Raw genomic sequence first — 19,389 nt, 5'->3', positions numbered from 1 at the left:
TTTGAAGCTAATATTATCAGTCTTATTGGTTGTCACTGTCACACATCTGACGATATGTTTAAATTCATCAAGCTAGAAAGATATCAAAACATTAACAATCTTTAAGTATAGTGAGAAAAAAACTGATTTAAATGTTAACATTTCTAAACTTGAGACTCTAACAGTACAAAAAAAGTAATCTGAAACCTGTTTCCATGGGTAAAACACTCTGCCAGGTATTCTTTTACACAAAATTTACTAAATATGCAAATATCATAAAATGAAAATATCACACTCCTTTCAATTTCTTTGGCCTTCACAAATTGAATGTGAACTATGATCCTTTTCAATAATACTTTTCAATGGCGTTGTGCTTCTTTAGAAAAATCACTTAGTTATTTTATTGCTATGGTATATCCTAATTTTTTAAAAAAGTGAAAAAAAATCAACCCAAAGAACTTTTGAAAATGTTTGTTAAAGCAAACATTTCATTTGGTTTTCTTTCTTTAAAGAATAATAGAAATAAATGTCAGAGGAGTATTACTAAGGAGCCAAAAAAAAAAAAAAGACTCCTGTCCTCCCATCCCCAGAACTCAGGACAAGACATTTGTATTCAAAAAGATAAAACAATCTCATCTCAGAAACTACCTCCTATGAAACCTAACAGAGAAAATCTGTATTAGCTCTCTTAACCAACAGCCCCATCTGCACATCACCAAACGTCAGTTCCCTTTGGGTAGCAGTAATGCTTGTTTTTCATCTTTGCATATTAAGGACTGTTGTAACAGATTTATGGCTCATTTATAGCTCACTTCGCAAATACCTTTCACTTCTTACAAACACGATATATCCCCAAACATGGATCACTATTCAAGTAAACAAAATCACTCACTCACAGTACTTTAACAACCCACCTCCACTCCACCTTCCCATTATCTCATCCTGTGCCGTCCAGTGAACCTAGTCTTTGCTAGTAATGAGCCAATAAGGGGAGAAATACTGCTTTAAAGATGATGTAATTTTCAATGCCTGCCACAGTGACTGGCCTGTAACAGGTATTAATACTTGTTGACATAGTTATAATAACCTAAAAATAGTTAACATTAATTTTTCTATGTTTTATTCGTATGGCATATAATTTTTTTAAAAAAAGACTGAAAAATTGATTGCAATGTAATAATCATTTACTGGGCCACATGCTAAATGACAGACATGTTCCCCTGCCTAAAAAGGGCTCAGAGGGTAAGGATCTCTCCGTTATATCTGAGTGAATTAAAACTTTAAAAGTATTACAAGAAAAAACTTTGTATATGAAGAACTTATGTAGAGTATCTTTTTTGAAAAATCAGATTTTCTTATCCTGTATTACACTGGTTTTAACTGGGCAAGCTCACTTACTGGTTTGCCTCATTACAATGTCTCTTTTGTGTTAAGAATTAATTTATAAAAGCATTTAAAAATCACTACATCAAATAGGATAGAAAGTAAGAAGAAGGGGGAGAGAGGAGAAGCCATGTTTTTTGTTTTGAGTAAGGAGGGTCTCACTTGTCACTCAAGCTAGAGCACACTGGCACAATGACAGGTCACTGCAGCCTCTACCTCCCACGCTCAAGTGATCCTCCCATGTAAGCATCCCAAATTACTGGGACTAGAGGTGCAAGCCACCAGGTACAGCCAACTTTTTAAAAAAATTTTTTGTAGAGATCAGGTGTCACCATGTTGCCCAGGCTGTTCTCAAACTCTTGGGCTTAAGTGATCCTCCCACCTAGGCCTCCCAAAGTGCAGGCTGGTATTACAGGCTGAGCCACTGCACCCAGCAGAGAATCCATGTTTGTTTGGAAAATATCACTTGTTTGTTCTTAATTTTGGTTTTTGATATTCAGTTTAGAACTTACCCTAGCTTTCAGTATGTTGTGTGTGTACACATGTGCTTTAAAGAAAGACACACACACAGGGAGAGACATAGAGATTATGCACACTAATGATTGATTTTACTTATTAGTTTTAACTTAGAATGCTGAATCAAACTTTAAACTATAAGAAATGCTACAGGTTGGGCATGGTGGCTCATGCCTGTAATCGCAGTACTTTGGGAGGCCAAGGTGGGTGGATCACCTGAGGTCAGGAGTTTGAGGCCAGCCTGGCCATCATGGTGAAACCTCGTCTCTACTAAAAATACAAAAATTAGCCAGGTGTGGTGATACACACCTTTAACCTCTACTACTCAGGAAGCTGAGACAGAAGAATTGCTTGAACCCAAGAGGCAGAGGTTGCAGCGAGCCAAGACTGCACCATGGCCTTTCAGCCTAAGTGACAGAGTGAGACTGTCTCAAAAAAAAGAAAAGAAAAAGAAATGCTACAAACCCACACAAGTCATATTTGTTAATACACCAAACAGAAGAAATGACACTATACACACATTTAAACTAGCTGACTTACACAAAATAATCTTAGAAACAATTAAAGTAGACTAATATAGCTATAATAGCTATATATACGTAATGTAAATAGTGACCCTATTTTATTCTTAAAAAGATCAGGTTTCTAGTCACCATCTATGAAAGTCCTTCCAAATTACCTCAAAATACACCAAATCTTTCTCTAACCCTAATACACAAGCAGAAATTTATGTTTCTCTGGCAACAGCAATAGCTATTAGAAAATCTTAACCTCACCGAGAAGTTCAAACACCAAAAAACAGAAAGGAAAAGACTTAGCTTACTTAACTAATTGTGCTATTAAATAGTTCACCTTCACAATTTAAAAGTAAAAACCTTTGAAAAAGAAGGACTTAACCAAAAACAAACACACTCTACTATAGCCCCGAAGATCTGGCCAGAAAAACTCCATGAAGAAATTATTATTCACGATTTTGGGGGTATCAAATAATAACATTCTACTTTAAATATTTTAATCCAAACTGTCAACTTCCATTTCTGATACCTACAAGCTGAACATACCCCAGTATCACTCTATTTATATCTTTATTCCTAAGCATATTTCAGGAGAAGAGCACAGAAAATATAAAGAAAAAATACCTAGGATGTAATATGAAATTTGGTGCCTATCAGTGCAAAGCATACATACCTTTTTCTGAGCCCAGCCTACCACATATACTTACAGTGAAATGATGAGGTCAACGACTTGCACATCTTCCAAACAATTACAAATAACTTTCAAACTGGCACTAAGGGACTAGTTTTACGCAACAATGTAGTGAAGGAAAGTCAAAATTAACTATAGGAAATTCTTCCTTGCGACAAAGTTGAAAAGAATACTGAATATATCAATATTAATTTAATAGCAGCTCTGTGTTGTGATTTTAAAGAACAAGATAAAATTATGTCATTCAGAAGTCATTTTAAAAATAAAAGACTAAAGATACAAGGAAATAAAAACCAGTTTTAGGAGATGAAAACAAAAGAAGTAGAACACCCAACATGTACATATCTCATCTTCAAATTTAAAATCATATTGTCAGTTGTCCAAAGCAGCTCAAATTTAAAGTCTGTGCTATAAAACTGTGCAAATATGTTAAGGATTGGAGACCACCAATGCACTACTATAATATTTTGCTTCCTAAATCTCCTCCACCTATAGGTAACAGACAACAAGTCTGAGAAACTAAAACTAAGGCTAACCAAACTTAGATATAAATCCTACCAAGAAAATTTTTCAGTTTTAAGTTTTAGAGTTTGATTTAAAAAAAAAAAACAGAAACAAATTTCAAAATAAATCACATCTCCTCTTTATATAACTTCACAAACCTTCCCTAACTGTCCAAATATGAGTATATACTGCCACTGGCTTTAGATATTCCAATTAAATGCATTACTCTCATTGGTCTGAAGGAAGTATGGTGAAACAAGTACCAATTATTTTAGAAACATACTGTCTTCTCAGATTGAAGTGGAGGGTCCAGAAATGCAACAACCAGCATTCTTTAAAGAAAATAATGGCTAAAATCTTTCTGACACAAATTCCAATATAGATTCCATTATTCAAAGTCCTCCACAAATTACTGGAAAAATGTAAGAGGTACCTTCACAAAAATCACATATCGAGTGGAATAATTATAACTGATATATAAATAAGGATTTACTAAAAAAAGGCTTCAAGGGATGATATTTTAAATCAAGGTTTTAAAAACAAAAGGTGTCTTGTGTTGCTTAATCATACAGAGTTTCATACATTTTGTATATTCTTCACTCTACAGTCACAGATTTGGCAAGATTCCGTGGGAAATCAACCTGCAAAAAAAAAAAAAGCAAGACTTGAGAGATTATACAGACTGGGGAAGGGGGTGGTTGCTATAAGCAAATTATTTTTGTTTATAAAAACAGAAAACAGTATGTTCATCAGCCATCTTTATTATAGACTACAAAGAATTAGATTAGAAAACATAATCACATAATGGTCCTGAAGAAAACTGAAAATTGGTTAGGAAAAAGCATTCTAAAGGTGCCAGTTCACACAGAAAGAGGTACTGTGGTCCCCTACAGAAGTACTAGCCCTCATAAGGGACACTAAAAACAAAAGCAGTGTTTTGGTTGCCACAATGACTGAGAAACCAGGAATGCTAAAAAGTCTCCAATGTGTGGGAAAGTTCCAAACAACAAAGAATTGTCCTGCCAAATGTCAATAGCTGCCCTATTAAGTGACATGGAGTTACAAAACAGGTGGAGATTCCTCAAGGTGACTCACAATCTTGGAGGTGAACCCCAAAGTATCTTCAAGTTCAATGGGTAAGATAATGTTGTGATGTAACCTACAAATTGGACCATGAAAATTTAACAGGTGACAGGTACATATTTGATAGATTTCTCAAACACTATTGTTAAAAATTTGGGAGAAAAAAATCAGAATGTATCCAAGTAAAAAACATCCCAAGATTTCCGCAGTGGTAGATGACTTACATCATAGCCTCTCAGCACAGCAAGGTGGAAAGCCAGCAACTGTAAAGGGATCACACTGAGAATGCCCTGCAAGCAGTCCACCGAGTGGGGCACCTTGATCGTTCTTTTTGTGTTCTTAATGGTCTCAGTATCCTCCTTATCACAAATTACCACAGGACGTCCCTAGGAAAGAAAATCACACACATACACAACACCACTGGTAGGCAAAGGCAGGGCTATAGTTTATGAATGTGCAAAAATTACACTGCGTAATCCATACGAAGCATGACTGACAGACTTCTTTAAATTCCTATGTAGTAAATCTGATTGTTAGTACTTACAGTCAAGGAAACAGAAGCTTTATGGGATCCAGTAATTTGTTTAAACTCATGCAACTGAGAAATACCAGGCTTAGTACTTGAATGCAGGTTTGCCTAACTTCAAACCTCAAGCTCATTACTACTACATTGTGCTTAGGGAATAGTTATCTTTTGGAATTTATATATAAAGCCAACTGATCTGAAGAAAACTCAGTAATATTAAAATAAAACCTAAATGTTAGATTTCCCCTGAAATATATCATGTGTATGTTTTTTGTTTTGTTTTTTTCAATTTTAATTTTTTTTTTTTTTGAGACATAGTCTCGATCACCACGCTGGAGCGCAGTGGCGCAATCCTGGCTCACTGCAACTTCCATTTTCCAGTTTCAAGCAATTCTCCTGCCTCAGCCTCCTGAGTAGCTGGGACTACTGGCACGCACCACCACGCCCAGCTAATTTTTTGTATTTTTAGTAGAGATGGGGTTTCACCATGTTGGCCAAGATGGTCTCAATCCCTTGACCTCACGATCCTCTTGCCTCGGCCTCCCAAAGTGCTGGGATTACAGGCGTGAGCTACTGCATCTGGCCTTTTTTCAATTCTATTTACTTTTATAAGATAGGGTCTCACTACTTTACCCAGGCTGTATTCAAACTTCTGGGCTCAAGTGATCTTCCTGTCTCAGTCCACAGAGTAGCTGGGACGACAGTCATGTGCCACTGCACCCAGCTGAAACATATATTTAAAAATATTTTAAAATACATTTTGAACTGTTTTAGAAGTATTAAATTAAAAGGGAGCAGCATATGTTAACTGAAAGAAGATAGGATATAGAGACCAAGACCTCACTTCTGGTTTGGTTCTGCCCAGTATGAGATCTATGACCTTGGTCTTCTGAAAACTCTAAGTATCTGGGCTGGGCATGGCAGCTCACACCTATAATCCTAGCACTTTGGGAGGCTGAGGTGGGTGGATCACTTGAGGTCAGGAGTTTGAGACCAGCCTGGCCAACATGAAATCCCATCTCTACTAAAAATACAAAATTAGCCAAGCATGGTGGTATTCACCTGTAATCCCAGCTACTTGGGAGGCTGAGGCAGAAGAATCACTTGAACCCAGGAGGCAGAGCTTGCAGTGAGCCAAGATTGTACCAATGCACTCCAGGCTGGGCAACAGAGCAAGACTCTGTCTCCAAAAAAAAAAAAAAAAACCCAAGTATCTGATTCCTCACATGTAAACCTCAAATGCTATATTATAAAGTAAATGAGTTAACACATGTAAACATGTTTTGCAAGTCATTCAAATAAGCGAATGTAACTGCCCTCTTTGATCCCCAACGTGTACTCACAGTCCCCCGAATTACCTGCCGAGCAACCACTTGCTGAAGAGCATTCTGACACTTGGCGTAAGTGTGATCTCTCATGATGATCATGATCACAGGCATCAACTTATCCACCAAAGCCAGAGGGCCGTGTTTCAATTCACCTGCAAGGATGCCTTCAGAGTGCATGTAAGTAATTTCTTTGATTTTCTAATAGGAAAGAACCAGATATGTCTTCAGTCCGCTTTTCAAAAATCTACCTCTAAGTAAATATTATACAAAGCATCTGATATGTCAAGCCACTGCCTATTTATCCAAAGGTATTAAAGGACCACTGATCTATAAATGTATCTAACAAGTTAATAGATAACTATTTCTATAAGATCAACAAGTAATTGGAAGTTTTAAAGCTCTACAAGGACTTTTTAAACATTTTAGATTATCACGAACATATGCATATTTCTTGGTAACTCTTCTCCCTCTTGCTTCATGTTTAACCTCAATTAAAAAAACTTTTTTTGGCCGGGCGTGGTGGCTCACACATGTAATCCCAACACTTTGGGAGGCCAAGGCGGGTAGATCACAAGGTCAGGAGACTGAGACCATCCTGGCTAGTACACTGAAACCCCGTCTCTACTAAAAATTTAAAAGAAATTAGCTGGGCGTGGTGACACGCACCTGCAGTCCCAACTACTTGGGAGGCTGAGGCAGGAGAATCACTTGAAGCAGGAGGCAGAGGTTGCAGTGAGCCGAGATCGCAACACTGCACTTCTGCATGGGTGACAGAGTGAGACTCTGTCTCAAAAAAAAAAAAAAAAAATTCTGAGATGCAGTCTCACTCTGTCACCCAGGCTGGAGCGCAATGGTATAATCTTGGCTCACTGAAGCCTCTGCCTCCTATGTTCAAGTGGTCCTCCTGCCTCAGTCTCCCAAGTAGCTGGGATTACAGGCATATGCTACCACATCCAGCTAATTTTTTTATATTATTAGTAGAGATGGGGTTTCACCATGTTGGCCAGGGTGGTCTCGAACTCCTGACTTCAAGTGATCCACCTGTCACATCCTCCCAAAGTGCTGGGATTACAGACATGAACTGTTGTGTACAGCCTGATCTCAATTAAATTTAAATTTTTTTCTAGAGAACTTAATCTTTATTCATATTTGAACAAATTAACTGAAGTTACCTGCTAAATCCAAGTTTATCATGCTAAAATGTACTCTTTTTGATTTTCACTTCTGAACAGAGCTCTCTGTTGCACTTTTTTAAAGTAAACAAACCACAATGCATAAATACAGAAGCACTTTTAAAAGTTCTACCTATTTCATTCATTTAATGTAAAAGTATAACTATGTGCCAGTTCTGCAAGTCAGTGGACTAATATTAATTAGAACTGAGAAAACTTACCAGTGCCCCTTCAAGACAAGTCGCATAATGATAGCCTCGTCCCATTATCAGAACTGATTTCTGATGATAAAGTTCTGTGGCTAGTTTCTGAATTTCGTCATCCATGCTCAGTACTTCCTTAATCAAATCTAAGAATATTAGCAAAAAAAGACAATAAAATAAACCAAACAAATAAAATAACAATATGTTGGTAGCAACCGATAAAAGACCAGTGTTTCTATTCCTCTGTGCTATTAGTGTGGGTTTTTTTTTAATATACTGGAGCAAAAGTAGAAAGGTCTTACTGAATAAATAGCTAAAAGCCACAGCTTGAGAATTTTACCTATTACCACTCCCTTAGAAAACAAAAGTATAATATGTGAATATCTTTGTACCAGGCAGCCTTTTCAATCCAAGCATGATCTCTTTGCGTCTTTCTTGCATGGAGATCCTGTCATCACACATCATAAGGGCGAACATCACAAGGGATACAAACTGGCTAGTATACGCCTGAAACATCACAAAAAAGCAGGAGAATAAGTTGCAGTTACATCTTAAGAATTTAGAACTTTTAATTTTAAAAAGCTGAAAATAAAATTCCCATTGGTTTTATAGTATACATTATCCATGTTTTCTTTTTTCTTTTTTTTGTTTGGTTATTTTTTATCCATCTTTTAAAACTACGTTAGGGCTGAGCATGGTAGCTCACGTACGTAATCTCAGCACTTTGGGAGGCCGGGGCGGGTGTATTGCTTGAGCTTAGGAGTTCGAGACTAGCCTGGGCAACATGATGAAACCCTGTTTCTACAAAAAAAAAAAAAAAAAAATACAAAAATTATCTGGGTGTGGTGGTGCACATCTGTGATTTCAGCTACTCAGGAGGATCGCTTGAGCCCAGGAGGCAGAGGTTGCAGTGAGCCAGGATCGTAGTACTGCACTGCAGCCTGGGACACAGGGAGACCCTGTCTCGAAAAAACAAAAATAAAACTAAATATAAAATAAAATAAATAAATCTACCTTAGTAACAGTGAATGAACCAGAACTTGGGAAATCTATCGCTATTCTCCTTTTCTGAATCTTGAACAAATGACTTAACCTTTATTTCGTAGATACAAAAGCGAAACACCTTATAATCCATTGAATGCTTATAAAATTCCTAATACCCCTAAGGAAGGAAGGAAAAGATGAGTTGAGTAAATTAGTATGTGCCTAACCAAATTTAGTTTTTTGTGTAAGTCAAAAGGCAAGTGCTTGAAAAACTCTGCTTGGGGTATTCACACTGGTATTGTTGGATTTTTTTTTTTTTTTGAGACGGAGTTTCACTCTTGTTACCCAGGCTGGAGTGCAATGGCGCGATCTCGGCTTACCGCAACCTCCGCCTCCTGGGTTCAGGCAATTCTCCTGCCTCAGCCTCCTGAGTAGCTGGGATTACAGGCACGCGCCACCATGCCCAACTAATGTTTTGTATTTTTAGTAGAGACGGGGTTTCACCATGTTGACCAGGATGGTCTCGATCTCTTGACCTCGTGATCCACCCGCCTCGGCCTCCCAAAGTGCTGGGATTACAGGCGTGAGCCACGGCACCCGGCCTGGATTTTTTTTTTAATTGCTCTTTGATCTTCACCTTTGCCTACTGCCTGTTCCTCACTTCCAGTTTTATTTTTTAAGTTTGTCATTCAAAAAAAAAAAAGAAAGTCCAATTGTAGAAAAGTAAATAGAAATGATAATCTTTTATCTGTTAATAAAAATAATTACATTAATAATATGCTATTAATAACATTTATGAATACTGCTTGATGGTTTTTACTGTTTTAATTTTCTTTACATAGTTAAGAAAAATTAATTATTAGCAGGTACAATTTTAGAACTTGCTTTCACTCCTAATTAATAGCACAAGTGTATTCCCAAGACTGAACTCTGTCAAGTTACATTATAACCTTGGGGAGTTTTCATCTCTTTAGGCCTCAGACACCCCATCTGTTAAATGCACATGACACACTTATAAGATTAGCATGAGAATTAAATGAGACAAATGTAAAACATTCAGTTCTGTATAATGCCTGATATATAGGCTCAAAATGTACTATAAATGTTATGGATGACAGATTGAACTAAAAGACGATTATTTTCTTAGGATGCAAAATTGTACATATTTTAAAATTCACAGTCCAACTGCCAAGACTGTTTTCATTCTTTGTGAATGTGAGATGTGCCTGTTTCATTGCATACTACAAAATACTGAGAATTATCTTTTTAGCAAACTTACCATTTTGACTGCTGGACAATGAACCTTCACTACTATACCATATATATATTGAATCCTAAAACTAAGCTTTTTTTCCCCATGTTTGTTGGCCATTTATATTTTGTCTTTTGACAACTTTGTTGTTCCTCACCTGTTTTTCAACTTGAGTTTGTTTTTTTCAAATTTGTTTTAAGAAGGTAGTTATTGTTATGTTTTAAATATTTTCTTGGCATGAACTTACCTTTTATGTTGATTTATATTGGTGTTGATTGACATAATTTTTTAGCTTTTATGTAATACTTTTAGACTCAGATAATCCTTCCACAACCTAACATAAGCTAAGTATTATTAAATTTTCTTACTTCTGTTGTTTTCATTGCTCCTTTTTTCTTTTTTAAACATTTTCCCTTTTAGTCTGTTTGAAATTAATTTTAGTGCAAGTTGCAGGAACACTAATTCTGTCCTGAGGTACGTCATTTCTTTACAAAACAATCTTTTCATTTAAAAATATGGTATTTTCATCAATTTGTGCTGGAATTTAGTGCTATTTACCTCTATGTATCACTTTGGCCGCACACTCTTAAATTTTTATCCCTATTATTCATTGTGAACTTTTTTCTAGTAAGTCTTTCTCAATGGTAGTTCCAATATTTTTTTAATCCAATAGTTATTTAGAAAAACATTTTTATGTTTCAGACATTTGAGGCTTTTATTTATGTCTCTTTTATAAAAACAGTAGCTTATTGTGCTGTTGTCAGTTATGGCAGATATAATTTTAACTTTAGGAAATTTATTCTGAGGGTGTGTGTGCATGTACACGGATTATATATGAATTTTTATTACTCTTCTCTTGATAAGGGATTACTCCATTAGTGAATATTTTCCTGTCATGATGTGGATGAGACTCCCTCTATAATAAAATCAGTCCGGCAACTCCCTATCATCCCAATCATTAAATGAGACTCCCTATTTCCTCCTGCTGGACTTCCCAGCCTCCAGCTGCTCACATGGTCCTCCACAACAGCCTCCATGTACACCTACTATATTCCACCAGCAAACTGGAATCTTTTCCCATAGCACTAAAGTGAATTTGGAGTCCCCTGCCTCCAAGACTAATGAGCACATCTATATTCTAAATTCCAGTCTCTTCTAGTCTACTTCTTCCTACTGTGGTTTACTTTTCAATAAATCAATTAATCACAAAATACACTACCAGGTCAGAGGTATCCTGGACCCCTGGGACACTTACACTGTTTCCAATTCAAATTGATCAGATAATGATTATTCCAGTTCCTCTAGCCCATAACTAAAAATGTTATTCTACAAACTAGTATTTATTTGTTTGAACTGAAAACATCTGAACACTAGTTTTTAAGTACAAATATTAAACAGAGCAACTTTAATGCATATGTTTTTCCACTGCATTGCTATTACAGTTTAATTTGTAATTTCAATTTCACATTTTTAAATACATACCAGGAAACCAATTATGAGGAAAAATAAGCTATATTCTACATTTAGCATCTACTGAGGTTTGAAAAGGTTTACCAGGAAAATGCTGACTCTGAAATTTTAAACTTGGTTTTTCTTTTTGTTCAGCCAAAAACAAAGTTACATTTTTATTTTTTTTAATCAACAAAAGTCAGCACTGCGGTGAAATTCTAAACACCTGCAATAACATATAAAAGTTGCTGAACCTAACATTTATACCCGTCAATTCCTCCAGAAGTATTGAAATGTCTATGGTCTGACACTATGAGAAACTCAGTAAGATCCTTCTAAACCTGACAGTTTTTCAGGCAAAGTTGAGAATTTATAAGCAAGATCATAGAATTTTTCTACTAGCTCCATCACTGGGCCCAGGGATTAGGATCAGTAACTGGCTGGGCACAGTGGCTCACGCCTGTTATCCCAGCACTTTGGGTGGCTGAGGCAGGCGGATCACGAGGTCAGGATTTCAAGACCATTCTGGCCAACACGGTGAAACCCCATCTCTACTAAAAATATAAATGGGTGTGGTGGTGGGTGCCTGTAAACCCAGCTATTCAGGAAGCTGAGGCAGGAGAAACTGAAACCAGAAGGCAGAAGTTACAGTGAGTTGAGGTCGCACCACTACAAGCCTGGGCACCCACCCTGGGCAACAAGAGCAAAACTCTGTCTCAAAAAAAAATAATAATCATAATGATCAACTTCTTTCAATACCCACTAACATAAAAACTTATATTTGCCACCTGGAATTGTCTATGACTAAAAAACTCAAAATTTATTATAGTAACTAAGCCCAAAATGTCTAAGACAGTTGAATAAAATTACTTTAGAATCCAAGAAAAATAAAGTAATACTAAATTGCCATATTTAGTAAATTTTTCAAGAGCCATTTTTGAAAGAAATTAAAAGTCTGTACTAAGAAGATGCTAATTTTTCTTATACAGGTGGTAACCATTGGGGGGTAATTGGGTGAAGAATACATAAGACTTCTCTGTACTATCTTTGCAACTTCCTATATAGGTTATTTCAAAATAAAAAGTTGTTGTTTTTTTAAGAAAACAAAGGACTTGCAGAAAGAAAGAACTACTGATACAAATAACATGAACAAATCTCAAAAACGTCAGGCTAAGCTGGTCCAATAGCAGTGGGTCATCAGAACTCATTAACATTAGCATTACTAAAGTTGGTATACAAAACCCCACTGCTAAATTTAACTGGCTTTATTTAAAAAACAAACTTCAGGCTTAATGAAAAAGCTAGAACACAAAATGTGTTATAAAAATTACATTTACAGAATTTTCTGGGAGGTGCCACAATATAGTAGGAGAAAACAGTGGTTCCTGAGTGTGGGGCTGGAGGGTAGGAGTGAGGATTGACTGTAAAGAAACACAAAGGAATATTTCAGGTGATCATCTTCTAAAACTGGATTGTGATAACAGTTGCAAGGCCAAATAAATTCACTACAACTGTACATGTAAAATTGGTGAATATGCTATGGTAGAAGCTAGATGGTGGGTATACCAATGTTAATGTAAAATTTTTATTTTTTAAGACAGGGTCTCACTCTATCATCCAGGCTAGAGTGTGATGGTGTGATCATATCTCACTGCAGCCTCAAACTCCTGGGCCCAAGGGCTCCTCCTGCTTCAGCCTCCTGAGTAGCTAGGACTACAGGTACACACCACCATGCCCTGCTAATTTTTGTATTTTTTATAGAGATGAGGGCTCACTATGTTGCCCAGGCTAGTCTCGAACCCTTGGCCTCAAGTGATCCTCCCTTGAGGCCTCCCCAAGTGCCAGGATAACAGGTATGAGCCATTGCACTCAGCCTGTATGTAAAATTTTTAAAACTCTGCTGTATATTTGAAAATCATCATCATAAAATGTTGAGGCAAATTAAAGTTCCCATAAACAAAGGAATGAGAAATGTAAAATACATATAGTTTCCTTGACAGTTCACAATTCCAGAAAAATTTTATGAGAAGGTTAAGTCAATGGCATCCATCCAATCAAACAATCCCATATCCCACATACTTGAAGCCCTTGTTTCACAATCTGTTATAAATAAAAAGGCTCTGGGATTCCAGTTTCCCAATCAAAGCCATCTGGACACTGCTTCAAAAATCCATTAGGTGCTACTAAAGGTGGCTGGTCATTAATTCAGCCACAGGATGGAAACCCAAGCACAAACATGTAACACGTTTTAATTACTATATGGAGAAAATTCACATTTCAGCACTCTATAAATCATAGTGTTAGTAATATCAAAATACCCAAGAAATAAAAATCTCACTCAAGAGTTTTTTTATGCTGGGCTCATGCCTGTAATCTCAGCACTTTGGGAGGCCGAGGCAGGCAGATCGTTTGAGCCCAGGAGTTCCGGACTGGCCGAGGCAACATGGTGAAACTCCGTCTCTATAAAAAATACAAAAATTAGCCAGGCATGGGTGGTAGGCTGCAACTGTAGTCCCAGCTACTCAGGAGGTGGAGGTGGGAGGATCACCTGAACCCAGGAAGGCCCAGGCTGCAGTAAGTCATGATGATTGTACCACTGCACTTTATCTACCATGGAAGAGAGTGAGAGACCCTGTCTCCAAAAAAAAAAAAGGACCAGGTATAGCAGTGGCTCATGCCTGTAATCCCAGCACTTCGGGAGGCTGAGGCAGGTAGATCACTTGAAGTCAGGAGTTCAAGACCAGCCTGGCCAACATGGTGAAATTCCATCTCTACTAAAAATACAAAAATTAACCAAGCACAGTTACAGGTGTTTGTAATACCAACTATCTGGGAGGCTGAGGCAGGAGAATCACTTGAATCCAGGAGGTGGGGGTTGCAGTGAGCTGAGATTATACCACCGCACTCCAGCCTGGGCAACAGAGTGAGATTTCATCTCCCCCACCCCACAAAAAAAAGGAAAAGAAAAGAAGAGATATGTAAGAATCACAAATTTTCTACAAAAAATTCTCTATGGGAGAAAATATTCAAATGTGGTTATGTACACATTAACACTGTCTTCCACAAACCTTTAATTAAACTCAAATACACTAATACCCCAAAATCATATTAGACAATCAGCAAGAAATATCAGACTTCAGCAGAAAAATACTGAGAAAACAAAAATGTGAAATCATAAAAAGTAATACACAGCCTGGGCAACATGGCAAGACCTTGTCTTTAAAAAAAAAAAAAAAAAAAACTGGCCAGGCATGGTGGTGCATCTGTAGTCCCAGCTACTCAGGAGGCTGAGGAAGAGACCCACTCGAGCCCATGAGTCTGAGGCTGCAGTGAGCTATGATTCCCGCCACTGCACTCCAGCCCCTGCCTGGGTGGCAAAACAAGACCCTGTCTCTAAAAAACAAACATAAAACCCCAAAACACACTTGTGGAAGGATAACATCTTTTGCATTTATACAAGTTTCTAAGATTTCCTATTTTTATTACCAGCCTAAATTTATGCATATTCTAACTTCAAAGAGCAAAGTAGTCTTACTAGGCCTTCAAAAAAAGAAGACAGTACCTTTAAACCTCCCCAGAGCAGTATCTAAAGAGAAACAGATATTGTCATACAATACTCATTAAAAAAATTTTTTTAATTGCCAAATTTTATACCAAAGGTGTACTCCTCCTTAAAAACTTTCAGAGGTAGTATGTACATTGCCATAAATAGGTAAATCCAAATTCCAAAAATGGTTAAACTGGATGTTTCTAATTTGTTACTTTTCTAATTCCTGACTATACTTCATAAAAGGAGGAGATGTTATATATTTGTTATGTATCCTATTGTGCCTAGCAGGAGGACAGTAAGTGAAAGACAGGGATAGCCAGCAGAGGCCTTTTCAAAATGGACATTATATACATATGTCCCTTTTAAACTCTAAGATTAGGAGGAGGGAGAGAATGACAAGTCTTTTATCTACTACTGACCCTTAAGTCCTACGATAATTACAATGATTAGTAAAATATATGAGTTCTGTAACTGCTAACAAAAGTAAGATACAGACTTGTCTATAGGCTAGTCTCCTTCACTAACACTATGATTAAATAATCACCAGAGAAATGAGGCAAGAATTTACCTTTGTACTGGCCACACCAATCTCAGGGCCAGCATTAATGTGAACTCCACAGTCTGTCTCCCTTGATATAGAACTGCCAACTGTGTTTGTGATTCCCACAGTTAAAGCTCCTCTCTCCTTACAGTACCGAAGACCCATCAAGGTATCTGCTGTCTCACCTGTGTAAAAAGTAGGACAACCATAACATACAGAACAGTTTTAGCATATACTGTTTTAGAAGCAAAACCAAATTGCCCATATTTTTAACAATATTACTTATTTTAAATAAAACACAAAACATGCACTTAAAAAATTTATAAAACTTTAAGTAACGTGGCTTGTCAGATCTCTCTTCTGTTGTTTAAACTCCAGCTCTTTGAACATAAAAGGTGTTCATTTTTACTAACTCATAAAGGATTAAGTAATATTAAAAATAAATCTGGGTTTGTCAAGTTACCTGCAATACCAGTTTCTCTTGAAATATCAGCTTTTGCCAAGATACGTTGGAATTATTGGAAAGAATCACTTTTCTTCCCTTTAAGTCTTTAAAATTAACATACCTGATTGACTAAGGAAAAAGCAAACATCATCTCGAAAGACTGGTGTGTTTCTGTCCAGGAAGTCACTGGCTAGTTCCACCATCACGGGCAACTCAGTCAGCTCCTCAAGAACTTGACGTGTCTGCAGAGAAAAGATGACTTGGTCACAGAACTCTCTTTCAAATACTATTTCACCGGACTTCTCTGGATTTAATGTATGGTTTTCGCTTTTACTGATTACAAAATGACATGTTAGAAAATACAAACAACCCAGATTAAAATATAAAAAATCAAAAATCAAAATCCTACCGCTTGAGATAAGCATGGCTAACATTTTACTTCACTCTCTTTACACAACTAACTATGCATACCTTCTTTTTTTTTTTTTTTTTTTTGAGACAGAGTCTCGCATTGTCATCACGCTGGAGTGCTATGGAGCGATTTTGGCTCACTACAACCTCCGCTTCCCGGGTTCAAGCAATTCTCTTGCCTCAGCCTCCCGAGTAGCTGGGACTACAGGCATGTGCCACCACGCCCAGCTTAGTAGAGATGGGGTTTCACCATGTTGGCCAGGATGGTCTCGATCTCCTGACCTCGTGATCTGCCCACCTCGGCCTCTCAAAGTGCTGGGATTACAGACGTGAGCCACCCATGGCACCTGGCCACGTACATTCTTACAAGGAAACAAACCCACACATATAAAACATTTTGAGAAGTGGAAAGAGCATGATTCTGGGTCAGGCTGTGCGTTATCTCTAACTTCCCGATTCCTAATCTTTAAAATGAAAATTCACATAATACCCATGCCAGTGAAGGGTTTCAAATAAGAGATGTACAAATATAGAGAGAAAAATTAAACACTTTAAAAATGCAATGTATTCATAAATAGGACGATTTTGCAAAAGTCATCAGTATATTTTAGAAATCTTATTTAAGAGGTCTCACTATTTTCAAACTTTGTGGCATGAGGCAGGGGGAATAAAGAAGGGGGAAATATGCCTCTGTACAAAAGGTAGCTTAACCTTCATTTCAGTAAATTTCCATTCTAATTAAATTCCTTTTACACTAAACACTGGAAAACTAAAAATAACAGAAAAATTAACTTTTAGGCAGCAAAAACTTTAAGCTCAACCAATGTATATATTTAGTGTTGCTTTAATTCTAACTCTGGAGATCACCTATCCTGACAGCCTTTCACCAGCCTCTTCAGGCAAGTGGCCCTGCCCATCTTTCACCCATCTCAGCATTCTTCCTTCTCAGCAATAAAGAATTTAAAGGTGCCCTTATTTCACAGCCCTTTAACTTTTGCTTCCTCACAAATTTGGGCAGAATTGATTTATTTGGTTTCCCAAAATAAATAACTTTGGTTTGGCATTTTTTAACATTACAACATCACGTAAAGAAAATCATTGAAGATAAAATGCTCCTATTTTTGATTACTCTTTTCCATTAATATATTTTATTTATAATGTATAATTAAGTTACTGACACTAAAATGCTAAATGTTTTCTCACAAATAAATATAAACCAAACATTTTCACCCGGTTTATAATATAAATGTTACATTAGAATAATATTCTTCAAAATAAAAAGATGGGGAAAGAAGAGAGAAAGAAATCTGGAGACTTACCAGATATTTAAAAGTAACAGACCCCAAAAAAGTAATCTCGAGATTTAGCTATGCTATACAGTTTATTCTTTTAGTTGAGGCAACTTTTTTTTTTTTTTTTTTTGGTTAAAGGTGAGGTATTGGTTTGTTGCCCAGGCTGGAGTGCAAGAGCTATTAAGAGGCATGATTATAGTACACTGCGGCCTCAAATTCCTGGTCTAAAGCGATCCTCCTGCCTCAGCTTCCGAGTAACTGGCACTACAAGCACACACCACTGCACCCAGCTAGAAACAACTTTTTATAAATACACAAAATGACCTATTTCCACCACAATAGAGTAACTTAATGCATAAATTCCACTGAATGCCACGACAAAATGTAGAGAAAATTAAAATTTTGAAAAGCCTACTAAATAGGCTATACTTAAACCATTTATGCCTAGTATTCCATTATTGGAACACTAAGCCTGTGGGAGTTATTTATATTCTACTGCTCTAGGTCATTGCCAAGGTCTGATTTTTCACAAAAAAAATTTGCAACCTCTGGCATAAATGGGTTAAGAATAATTAGAGTGTAGTCAGTTACTATTCAGGATACAGAGGGATACTAAAAAACCATGCAAATGTGTCGTAACAACAAAAAATGTAAAACAAGGTAAAATAAACGGTACTATTTTGTCTGATAAACCACAGGGATTTCTAATGTTTGTTAACTATAGCAGTCTTGGCATCCACAAAACAACAAAAAAATCCTACATTAGAGATTCTAACAGAGCATATAAATTTCTGCCCCCAAGTTTCCTTAGTACTAGATGAAGCATTTAATCAACTTTTTTATTTGTGAATAGAGGGCTCATTCAGTAATAGATCTAAGTCACCACTAATGTGTTTGTGTCATTCTTCCTATGTTCAAAAACATTTTTTTTTGAGGCAGGGTCTGGTTTTGTCACCCAGGTTAGAGTACAGCTGTGCAATCCAGGATCACTGCAGCCTCAATCTTCTGGACTCAAGTGATCCTCCTGCCTCAGCCTCCCAAGCAGCTAGGACTACAGGGACTTGCCACCACACCCTGATAATTTTTTTTCTTTTTGTAAAGACAGAGTCTCACTATGTTGCCCAGGCTCAAACTCCTGGCATCAAGTGATCCTCCCACTTTGCACTCCCAAAGCGCTGGGATTATAGGTGTGAGCCACCACTCCCGGACAAAACAATCACTTTCTAAATTAGCAATAATGGTGCCTCGGAAAAACCTAATTGGCTACAATACTGCCACTGCACAAAGCTAACAATCACTTTTTTAGACCTCTACCCTTCAATATTACATAGACTTTCTGTTTAGGACCATATAATTTTCGGGGATTAGGGGGAGGTGTATGGTAGTCTTAGAAAAGAGCAAAGCTTGTTGAAATGCAAGGGCTAGTGACCATATAGTTTCACTCATTGCTTAAATAAATGGTTCCTAATAAATATTTATGCCTCAGCAAATAAAAAAATTACTATGTCATGAATTTTGGAAATCAATCCTCAAAGCAAAAACTGAATGTAATGGTCTTCTGTTTA

General features: G+C 36.9%; 1 protein-coding gene and 1 pseudogene across 2 annotated transcripts in view; both read right to left on the bottom strand.

Moving 5' to 3' along the window:
- Positions 1–3,261: 3,261 nt before the first annotated feature.
- GFPT1 (glutamine--fructose-6-phosphate transaminase 1) overlaps positions 3,262–19,389 on the bottom strand; it is a 70,542-nt gene continuing 54,414 nt past the window's right edge. For both annotated transcript variants that reach the window (XM_032291878.1, XM_032291879.1), the window contains 7 exons: positions 16,243–16,363; positions 15,704–15,861; positions 8,293–8,407; positions 7,919–8,046; positions 6,556–6,723; positions 4,896–5,057; positions 3,262–4,229 (listed from right to left, as the gene is read on the bottom strand). In XM_032291878.1, coding sequence (XP_032147769.1) covers positions 4,185–4,229; positions 4,896–5,057; positions 6,556–6,723; positions 7,919–8,046; positions 8,293–8,407; positions 15,704–15,861; positions 16,243–16,363 — 897 coding nt within the window. In that variant the 3' untranslated portion in view covers positions 3,262–4,184. The remainder of the gene's footprint in view (positions 4,230–4,895; positions 5,058–6,555; positions 6,724–7,918; positions 8,047–8,292; positions 8,408–15,703; positions 15,862–16,242; positions 16,364–19,389) is intronic.
- On the bottom strand, positions 18,914–19,113 carry LOC116560706 (annotated as a pseudogene).

This window comes from Sapajus apella, unplaced genomic scaffold, assembly GCF_009761245.1.
Source record: "Sapajus apella isolate SASKATOON/1434 unplaced genomic scaffold, GSC_monkey_1.0 scaffold26, whole genome shotgun sequence".
Classification (NCBI taxonomy): Eukaryota; Metazoa; Chordata; class Mammalia; order Primates; family Cebidae; genus Sapajus; species Sapajus apella.
Note: the sequence above shows the minus strand (reverse complement) of the source record. Positions and strands in the feature narration are given on the sequence as shown.